The following is an 11,166-nucleotide window of genomic DNA, read 5'->3' as shown; positions in this document are numbered from 1 at the left end:
CATCCATATTACTGCTCTTACCTTGAAATAATTACATATGACAAATATAAAAAGGCCCACACTGCATTCAACATAAAGTAAATAAATAAATAAATTTTAGGCACAAGTGTCAAATAGAATCATCTACTACTGCGAAAATAAATTTGATATTTAATTTAGTTCGTGATGAGAATTGAGCACTTCACAGTAGTAGATGAGTCTATTTGACACTTGTACCTAAATTTTATATACAGTTTGTGTAACTTATGGCCTAATGCATGCAATCTGACACGGTTACAGACTTATAGCGACCCAATTTCCGAAATTACTTATAGCGACCCAATTTTCGAAATTGGAGGGTGGTATTAATTGGGGGCAAATTATTTTGTAGACTCGGGTTTATTTTGCAATGTAAATCCGAATTCAAAAATATACAATTTATATACTAAATGTTCACAATTTACATGCTATAGAGTTTTGAATCCAACCATTAACCCTTAATAACTTTAGAAATTGCAGGATAGGTAAAGCATCGAAGACACAACAATACCTAGGGTCGATGAATGACTGTTGAAGTTGTTTGATTGATGAGATTTGCGGATTGTGAGGACAAGAGATTGTGAAATTGTTGAGTATAACATTGATTATATTGTTTGATTATAATTGTGCCATTAATATCCATTGACCTTTGTCATCTCAATCTTCTTCATCTTCATCACCTCACTGATAAGCACGACGTTCAGTCGGTCCAGATCGTGAACCATATCAAGAATTTGTTGGATCTATATAGGGATGACAACGGGCGGGGGCGAGGAGTATACTCTCCGTCCCCGATCCCGACCCCGTCCTAGGCCGGGAATAGAAAAAATTCCACGTCCCTGTTCCCGTGAAAAATTTGGCGTATACGGGGAATCCCCATTCCCTATTTCTAATTATATTCTTTGCTAGTTGATAAATAAAAATATTCTCTATTTTTCATTTATTAATTTAATATTTATTTTTAAAAACAAAAAGAAAATCTCTAATTGTTTCATTTTTAAAATTATTTTACAATTTTCTGCCTTGTAATTGAAAAAATATGTATACAAAGCATATTTTCTATTTTATTTTGTTCGTTTTTATTTCTTTAAAAAAAAATTCCTCTAATTAGTAAGAGCACAGAATCATGGCAATAAATTTGAATTGAATGTTCTAAATGAGGCAACAAAATTTCTTTAATAAGCCGGGCTGCTAAAACTATGATAAATGAGGCAACAGAATAGTGGGTAGTGGGCTACTGTAAAATGACTAAAACTAATAATATAATTCTTTTTATATATTTTTTTGATGGACAAGGAGGGGTACCCCGAAAAAAGAGAGAGCTAACTGCTACTTCTTCTAGGCCAGCTCGTCCGGAGACGGTCATGATCAACAAGATCTTCCAAGATGGGAGGGCACCCCTCAAGTTTGCGCCAGTGCACATTTAGATTCGCACCCATATTGGCAAAGGCATCGGCACAAACATTCTGCTCGCGATAGATATTCCGGATGGAGGCTTTCCAGTTTTTGTTCATCCACATGTTTATATCTTCAACATAGCCGCTCATTGGTCCTCTTAACTCAGTGCCATTTGATATCCAGTTCGTCACCTGCTTAGCATCAGACTGAACTTCGATGTCTCTAATTCCATACTCCCAGGCCCATTTAAAACCTCTGGAAATGGCTTCGGCTTCCACCAGAGTTGCATCGCTATGGTTGGATTTGCCAATAAAACCTCCCATCCACTCGCCAAGGGCATTCCTGAGGATGCCGCCATAACCTGCCTTTTGAAATGAAATTTTTACACTCGCATCTACATTTAGCGTCCACTCATGGTTATTAGAGTGATTCCAATGGGGGTTGACAGAGTTGCGCATATGGATGTTTGAGCTATCCCTTTGCTTAAGGTCAGATGCAGAATTGATTTCCTTTGCCGCTTCCAGTAGTGTAACAATCTTTCTACTAGGATCAGTTTCTTCTCCCTTGAATACACCATTGTTGCGCCACCTCCATATCCACAATAAACTGGCAGCAAACATGGTAGGTCGATCAATACCATCATTATTTATTCTGCTAGGTTTGATATTGCTTTCAATCCAAGCCTTGAAACTGGGCAGTTGGGTGTCCCAGCTCCCTGTCGTTCCTTGGAGCCCAATCCAGACTTCCAAGTTCCAATGCTTTTGGACAAGATCTGAAAATGTGTTCCGTGGTCTCTTCCATTCGGGGGCGGGGCGGGGAGGTTAGGGGTATCCCCGTCCCCATCGGGCAATTTCACAAATTCCTCGTCCCCAATCCCTGACGAGACGAGGCACATTGTCATCCCTAGATCTATATGTAATTTTGTCCAAATTTTTTTGATAAGTTTTTGTAAATTTTGAGGAATTTTATTGACAGTGTGACATGCAGGTAAATCTTCATTTTTATTTTATTTTATTTTACTTTTAGGTTTTTATTAAAGAATCAAGTAAATTTACAAGATACGTGTTGTGTTCTATGAAAATCATGTAATTAACTTTTCAAAGTGATTTATTAATAGTTTTGTCTTTTATTTTTGTAGTATAGCTTGTTAATTGATTGTGTAAAAAATATATAGCTTTTTCATTGAAATGAGTAAATTTTATTAAAAGTGATTGGGTAGGGTTCCAGTGAGAACATGTGCTTAGGTGAGAACATGAGAACACATCATGTGCATCCATCTAATATTTTTTAATGGTATAGATTAGATTAAGTGTGCGAACTTGCATTAAATGTGTGCAAACACACTTAATCGCGTTTGCACACATTTAATGCGCATTTGCACACACTTAATATAATCTAGACCATTAAAAAATATTAGATGGATGTACACAATTTGTTCTCACGTTATCACGTAAGCAGGTGTTCTCATATGATCTTAAATATATATATATATATATATATATATATATGTGTGTGTGTGTGTGTGTGTGTGTGTGTGTGTGTGTGTGTGTGTGTGTGTGTGTGTGTGTGTGATTACCCCTATTTGTAAAGTAACCCCTATTTAGGGAGTTGAGGCAAAAATGTAAGTACACAGGAGCTGAGGCGAAAATGTAAGTACACAGTGCCCCACAAGTCCGTTCCATTCGCCACGCACCGGCCCTACATAGTGCCCCACAAGTAGGCTGCTTTTTTCAGAACGCAGTTCGAGATAACTGTAACCATGTAAATAAAAATAGATCGTCGATTCTGTCATTTCAATCTCTCTTTTATTATAATCAAACAATATATTCAATATTCTACTCAACAATTTCACAATCCCTCACCTCACAAACGGCAAATCTCACCAATCAAGCAACTCCGACAGTCATTCATCGGCCCTAAATACTTGTGGCGGCTTCGATGCTTTACCCATCTTGCGATTTCTAATGTTCTGAACAACTTAAGAAGGTAGGTTATTAAATTTATTTCCTTTTGAATTTTTATTTAATTAGTTATTCTTGTTTAGAGTTTTTAAAGTGTAATTCACGATTGATCTTGGATTTTAAATTTTGTAATTTTGCGTGTTTGGAATTTTTAGCTATTGATTTTGGAATAATGTACTCTTGTTCAATTTTTCGGTAACAAGCATAATCGATCGAAATCAATGTTTAATTTTTTAGTCGATTATATTATTTACTACGATCAGTTATGAAGGTCGAATTTGTTGGTCAATATTTTTATAAATTTTTCGATCAATTATGTAAATCAATTGATCCACTGTTTGCTTAACCCTAGTTTTTTTATAATAATAATAATAAAAAAAAGAATTTAGTTGTTCAATAAGATAATGCAATGTTGGGAACCAGGTAATGTGTTTTCTATTCGAACTATTTAATCTAATTAATTATATTTTATATTTTATTTTGAATTTTTTATATCATTTTGATATATTTTAATTTTTTATCCTTAGTCAACAAATTGATGGTTCAACTCTAAGTATATATATTTTTTACAAATATCTTATTGAATTTTAATCTTTCGCCCTCATTGGCGAAGATTTTCTGGATCTGTCCCTGTTTATGGGCTAGGGTCTTGGGAATGAGATTTACTCAGTACACACCCCTTTATAGCCAATCATTATACTGTGTGTCATTGACATTAAATTCATTTTTAGTATACAGACAATTTAATTTTTAAATATTCATTTTTAGTTATACATTCAAAATAATGAGCCTTCAATATACTGAAAATAAACATTTAATAATGGACTACACTACAATGTCAACCATTATCCATATAATTTGTCTTGAGTAACAACTTCATGCTTTTTCGTAAACCAAAACTTTTAATTGGGCAAGAATAAAAGGGAAGAACAACACCGCAGAGCATGAAGAGTTAGATCGTCTTATTGAAATAACTTAGTAAATTTAGGAAAGTATTTTATTACCTATTGATTTCCACTTATTTCGTACTTCTACAATTCATTTGTTTCTTAATTTAATTTAGTTTACTTAGATTATGTTTGGCAAATCTATCCAAAAGCTAGCTGTTGATTAAAAGTGTTTAGTAAAATTAACTTTTTGATAAATTGATAAATATAAAAAGACTAAAAATGATATTTTCATAAAATTTAAATAATTTTAAATTTAAATATGTTTGTACTATGAATGTTGCTCAAACGCATTAAACATCATTTCATCTTGTGAATTCTTTTGAATATAATTATGTAGTGCAAATGTAGCCATAATAACATTAATTTGGGTCTCCATATTAAAATATGACATTTTAACAAGTATCTTACATCTCTTCTTTATTACTCCAAACGACCTCTCAATACAACTTCGAAGAGAAGAACTTACATGATTAAAGCACATACATATTAGAAGAGTAGAGATTAATAAAATCTTATAAAACATTATAGAACTTATATGATTGTATAAAATTTGAGAGAGCATTTTAGAGAGATAATCATAATCATACTCCAATCAAGTAGATTTTCACCGTCCATTGAGGGGTGGAATAAGTATAAATAATCTCATAGGACTCATTTTGTAACAATCCAAGTGGTCCTAGTTGTTAGAATAAAGATGAAGGAATATGCTTGGTGGGAAGGAGTCTCAATGAATAAAAAAAATATATATGAGAAGAGCACAGGCCAAATGGATTTTAAAGATGGAAAGGAAAAAAAAAGTTTAGAAGCTATTATTTTAACCTGCTAGTTTATTTTTTGAACATTATTAAACAAAATCAAACAAAATTTATAATTTATTAATAGTTTAAAATAAGTTATAAGCTCTTAAATAAATTCTCACTAAAGTCTTAATCCCTATAATCAATCAATTAATAAGTTAGAATTATTGATTGATGGTGTATTATGAATTTATATTTTCCATAAAATTAAATTAATAGAAAGTTATACCCTCATAGAATCAAATCAATTTCAATTTAATATAATGTACTCCAAAAAATAGATTAAAACATAATTCTTATATGTACTTATTGTCTAACACTATTTTTGTTAATATTGTGGCACAAAATTTTTCCAGAGTGATTTGTTTTTCCCCAATGTAATTTGGGATTATTACACAAGCACAATTTATGGAAAACTTAAACAAAAGGGAAAATGACACTTTTTCTCTTAAGTTATATACTTATAGCATTTTTTCCCCTCAATTATTTATGTAAGCACATTAGTCCCCTCAATTATTTTAAAAGTGGTGATTTTTTCCCCTGATATATTAAATTGACATTTCTACCCTTAAAGTAAACATTTTATTTATTTTACTTCTCCAACAAATTATTGTGTATATGTAGCAATGACCACGGTTCGGTTCGAACTAAATCGGACATCTATAGCAATCGAATTAAAACTTTTCGGTTATGATTCAGATCTAGAACCCAATATTTGAATTTCAATTTATTAAATTTATGAACCAAAAAAACTGGATCATGAACCGTGAACCGGCGATTCTGGATCCGGTTCCCGATTTTGAACCGTCTTTATTTTAAAATTTTATTTTATTTTTTATTTTAAAATAGTCTAAATTCAACAATAAATGTATTTTATTTTTTCAGTTCAGAACATGAACCGGCCATTCCGATTTGTGATTTTAATAAACTCTAAATATCGCGTTTTGATTCTAAATTGTAATTGGAATATTTTGGTTTGGTTGTTATAGTATCTGTTTGATTTGAACCAAATTATAGTAATAATTTGTTAGAGAAGAAAAATAAATGAAATATTTATTTTAAGGGTAAATATGTCTATTTAACATTTTAGAGGGAAAAGAACCACTTAAATAATTCAGGAAAAAAAGTGCTAAAAGTATATAACTTAGAAGGAAAAAATGTCATTTTCCCTAAACAAAATTTATCGGGAGTACATTGTCAATATTGTCACACGATGTTTTTTCAAAGTGATTTACCTTTCCCCAATGTGATTTGGGATTATTTCCCCAATGTGATTTGGGATTATTACACGTATAAGCGGAATTTACGAAAAACTTAAACAGAATTTATCGGGAGTACATTGTCAATACTCAATATTGTCACGAGAAATTTTTCTAGAGTGATTTATCTTTTCCCACTGTGATTTGAAATTATTACACATATAAGCGAAATTTACCGAGAGTTTAAACAAAATTTATCGGGAGTACAAAATTTACCGGGAGTACATCCATCTTTAGATCATAGATGCAGAGTCTTCTGGTCACTAAAAAAATCAAAATTTAGAAAAAAACTAAAATCAAGAACATAGTGTACAATTCTTTTATTTAATTTGATTTTGCTTTGTACTTTGAGGGAAGAATCATAAAATATACAAATTGTGTTCAAGTCAGAACTCTAGCTCTTATATATGGCTTTTGGAAACAAGATGGAAGAAGTAGGACACTGCAAAAATTTCAGCAACAGTAGACCTCTACGCCATTGAAACATTTTCTTTAGCATCTTAAAAGAACGAATAAAAAAGCAAACCCTAAATTGTTTACAGCAGAGTGTTAACGGTTTAGTTCTCTTTCATTCTAGTTTACAATTTAGTTTTCATTATAAACTGTGTGTTTAAATTGTTTCTTGTTCCGCAAGTTTCTTGGTTTTTATGTTTGTATGCTTTTCTGTTTCTTGATCTGCAGTTGAAATCGAACATGAATGGAAACGGGTTTGGTTTTAGTGGATTTAGTAGTATAAATGGAGTGGGATTTGGGAAATTTTCGAATGATATGAATTTTGGGTTTAGTAATCATAACGTGAACAGTTCATCAATCATGCATCCTTCTCCTCTGCCAAGATTATCTTTTTCTGACCAAGATCAACCCAGGAGTTCTTCCATGCCAAGATTATCTTTTTCTGATCAAGAACAACCCAGAAGTTCTTTCCTGCCAAGATTATCTCTTTCTGACCAAGAACAACCCGGGAGTTCTTCTGATAATGATGATGATGACGAAGAAGAAGAAGAAGAAGAAGAAGAAGAAGAAATACCTTCTCCCGTGAAGAAGAGAAGGAGGAGGAGGAGGAGGAAATTGGAGTGGCATTCGGTGAAATCCGAAGCAGAGTTTTGCCCAGAAGCCATTGTTGAGTACCTCGAGACGCCATTGTCAAAGCGGAGGAAATCTGGGGAGTTGAATTTGAGGGTAAAGAAGCATCTTTTGTATATTGGCTGGAAAGTTCGGTTTGTGGAGACTCAAACTGGATCAAGAATGTGCTACGTTTCCCCGGATGGGAAAAACTACATGTCTCTCACCCAAGTTTGCTCCGAGATTAAAGATTCTCTCCCTGCTATTGATCCGCCATTAATGGCGAACCCACAAGAATCCAGGGAGCTGGCAGTGTATGTGCCTCCTCCTCCTCCTCAAGCGGGTTCTGAGGAATATTCTCAAGCCGTTTTTGACTATATATCTTTCTGCCACCGGAACATCTCTTATGATTCCAAAGAAAAGACCGAATCCAAAGTTAAATCCAAGGAGCATTTACTCCACTGCGGTTGGCAATTCTTCTATGCCCACAAGAAAAACAAGAGAGAACTCCGCTACCAAGCTCCCTGTGGGAAAGTGTTTTACTCCCTTCTCACAGCCTGCAAATGGTTTGCAGAATCCAATGGAGTTCATCTTCCCAAAGAAGACAGTGAATCTAGAGATTCTGATACTGATAATGTTGAGGCTCTTGGTACTGTTAATCAGATGGAAAAGCCTGGCTTTCTTGAATCCTGGACTAGTTCAATTACTGCCCAGGATGTTGAAGATTCTGATCAATCAAGAATGCTGGTTAAACATTCTGATCATTCAAGATTGCTGGATAGAGATTCTGATCAGCCAAGAATGCTGGTTAGAGATTCTGATCAGTCAAGAATGCTGGTTAAAGATTCTGATGAGACAAGAATGCTGGTTAAAGATTCTGATGAGACAAGAATGCTGGTTAAAGGTTCTGATCAGAAAAGATTAGGCAGACAGGAGGCACAGTCTTCCTCGTCGAAACGAACTATTCTGTCATCTTTGATAGACAGTAATGTGGTTCTGCCTGGGGCGAAGGTGGAGTACCGAAAGAAGGATGGGTGTGTGTTGAAAGATGGGGTAATCACTCGAGACGGGATACTATGCAATTGCTGCCATCAAGTTTATGGGCTTAGTAGCTTTGAAGCTCATGCAAAGAGCACATATCACAGGCCTTCTGCATTTATATTCTTGGAAGATGGCAGGTCGTTGTTCGACTGCCAGATGGAAATGAAAAGCAAAAGTGATGTGAAAGTCCCCAAAACAAAGGGCTGCAACAAGGAGAGGAGTCCTAGGTTGTCAATCAAACATGATGACATATGTTCTGTTTGTCTGGATTATGGTGAATTGCTTCTGTGTGATGGGTGCCCCTCTTCATTTCATGCTAATTGCCTTGGTCTAAAGGTATTCAATTGTGCTTATCTCATTTCTCTCTTACCTATAAAGACTCGATTCGATGATTCGTTGCATTTTCAGGAGCCCCCACCTGGGGATTGGTTTTGCCCTTCATGCCGTTGTGGAATCTGTGACGCCAACCAATTCGATAGAAACAAAAACCAAATCACAGATAAGACTGTTCTTCGCTGTCACCAATGCGAGCATCTGTGTGAGCAATTCCATTCCATTTTAGGATACCAATGTTTTATAGGATATTTCAACACAATAATTGTCTGATCTAACTTGTTGCAGATCATGTTGGATGTCTCAAAAGAAAATGTCTCCTTAAACTGGACTACTTTCCTGAAAGGGAATGGTTCTGCAACTACAGATGTGAGCAGGTACTTCAAATCTCCATTTCTTGTATATATATAGTTGGTTAATCATAAAAGACCACTACCACCACGTGGTCTTTCAGCATCTGCCATATTTTCGAGAGGCAGGGTGTTGGACTTGACCCTTCAGTCTTTTTCCCGCCAGTGGGCCCCACAATCTCCATAGCCACCTAGTGCTGGACTTGGCCCTCCAGTCTTTTTCTGCCACTGGGCCCCACAATCTCCATAGCCACCTATTGCTGGACTTGGCCCTTCAGTCTTTTTCCCGCCACTGGGCCCCACAATCTCCATAGCCACCTAGTGCTGGACTTGGCGGTCCATCATCGGCCTCGGCCTAACATTTCATAATTTCACATTGTGTACCTATGATTGCAGATATTTTTGGGTCTTCGTCGGGTTCTGGGAAAACGAGTTCCACTAGGATATAATGACCTTTCTTGGACATTGTTGAAGGCCACAAAGCAAAATGATTCCAATCATTCCACAGAGAATCATGGCAGGCTTAGAGCTGCGCTTGGTGTGATGCATCAGTGCTTTGCATCTCTTGAGGAAACTGGAAGCAACAGGGATCTTGTGGAAGATATAATTTTTAGTCAATGGTTAGTGTGCTTAGCTTATATCTTCTTTCTTGTGTAACTTCTTTCTTCCATTCTAATGGTGATATAAACTTGTGATATTCCCAGGTCTGAGCTGAACCGTTTGAATTTTCAAGGATTCTACACTGCAATCTTGGAGAGGAGTGGTGAAGTTGTAACAGTGGCTACATTAAGGTATCCCAATATCCCATGATCTCTTTTACTTTGCAGACATCCTTAATGAATGCTAAAATGCTGGCATTTCTTTCTCCAGGGTTCATGGAGAAAAGGTGGCTGAGATTCCACTTATTGCCACACTGTTTAAACACAGGAAACTGGGAATGTGTCGAGCTCTGATGAATCAGCTAGAGAAGGTATTAAGCACATTCTTGTCCACTCCTGTCATTTTCATTGCCATTTTTTCCCGAGATTCGATTCTCATGATCTTCTTGTTCTTCAGAAACTTGCAGAACTGGGAGTGCAGAGGCTAGTTCTTCCTGCACTTCCCGATGCGATGAACACGTGGACTGGCTCGTTTGGGTTCTCGGTGATGAACAAAGCCGAGAGACAGGGCTTCCTCGACAACACATTCCTTAACTTCAATGGCACCATCATGTGCCAGAAGCTGCTGCAATCACAAAGTATTTATAAGCATCTAAATCATCATCATCTCCCCCGTTGCAGAACGGATTAGTTAGTTTTCTGCACTAACATTATTTCAGCGTCTTCGTGCAGAAGAAAACGACGAGCCAACAGATTCTGAAGCATTCCTGCCTGTAGAAGAAGTTGAACTTTCTGGGCTTTTTTATCTAGAAAAGGGGGGGTTCTTTAGTGATTTTGATGAGGTGAAAGGTGATATTTAGAGTTTTTATGTTTTATGTTTCATTGTTTCCTATGACTCTCAAAACCATATATGATTACTAGATTACTTGGGACTGGTACTGGCTGGCTGCTGTTTTTGTTTTCATTGCTACATTAGAAGTTCATCAGTAATTTGGTAAAATGGGGTGCATTATCTCTCGTGGACCTAGACGGGTTCGGGGGATTCAGAATATAATTCGGTAAAATTGGAGAAAAAAATGATGAGAAGAAACTTATTGCTGTGTTAGACAGCACACTGATAATGGATAAACACAGCTCCAAAACTGCAAGTTGATCATCTGATTGAATTTTAATAGTTTATTAAAAATTACGAATTTTAATTTTCATGTGTTAGTTGGTGAGAATATTTTGACTTATGCCCTCAACGATAAGTCATGCCATCCGAATTAATTATGAGGACCCATTTTTGAAGATTTAATTGGATCATGAAATGAATAGTGTTGTTTTCATCGAAATTTGTGGACTACAAAATCATGCACCATTGGCTATAGTTTGTCTAATTAGTTTTTAATTACAAGT

At 35.4% G+C, this 11,166-nt stretch overlaps 1 protein-coding gene across 1 annotated transcript; it reads left to right on the top strand.

Annotated features, from left to right (window-relative positions):
* The first annotated feature begins 9,609 nt into the window (after nucleotides 1-9,609).
* On the top strand, nucleotides 9,610-10,628 carry LOC109158174 (increased DNA methylation 1-like). The gene is made up of 5 exons (XM_019306043.1): nucleotides 9,610-9,789; nucleotides 9,874-9,960; nucleotides 10,040-10,139; nucleotides 10,226-10,406; nucleotides 10,501-10,628. The coding sequence occupies exons 1-5, from the start codon at nucleotides 9,713-9,715 to the stop codon at nucleotides 10,626-10,628; spliced, it is 573 nt and encodes a 190-aa protein (XP_019161588.1). The 5' UTR covers nucleotides 9,610-9,712.
* Nucleotides 10,629-11,166: the final 538 nt, after the last annotated feature.

Source organism: Ipomoea nil, unplaced genomic scaffold (assembly GCF_001879475.1).
Source record: "Ipomoea nil cultivar Tokyo-kokei standard unplaced genomic scaffold, Asagao_1.1 scaffold0302, whole genome shotgun sequence".
In the NCBI taxonomy this organism is placed as follows: Eukaryota; Viridiplantae; Streptophyta; class Magnoliopsida; order Solanales; family Convolvulaceae; genus Ipomoea; species Ipomoea nil.
The sequence above is the reverse complement of the archived record's forward strand: the minus strand, read 5'-3'. Positions and strand labels throughout refer to the sequence as shown.

Bases quoted from the DNA above. Each gene is read 5' to 3' on its own strand.
- LOC109158174 (XM_019306043.1), top strand. From the start codon at position 9,713: ATGCATCAGTGCTTTGCATCTCTTGAGGAAACTGGAAGCAACAGGGAT. The intron at 10,140-10,225 runs GTATTAAGCACA...CTTGTTCTTCAG, and splicing joins TGATGAATCAGCTAGAGAAG to AAACTTGCAGAACTGGGAGT. The intron at 10,407-10,500 runs GTATTTATAAGC...GTCTTCGTGCAG, and splicing joins GAAGCTGCTGCAATCACAAA to AAGAAAACGACGAGCCAACA.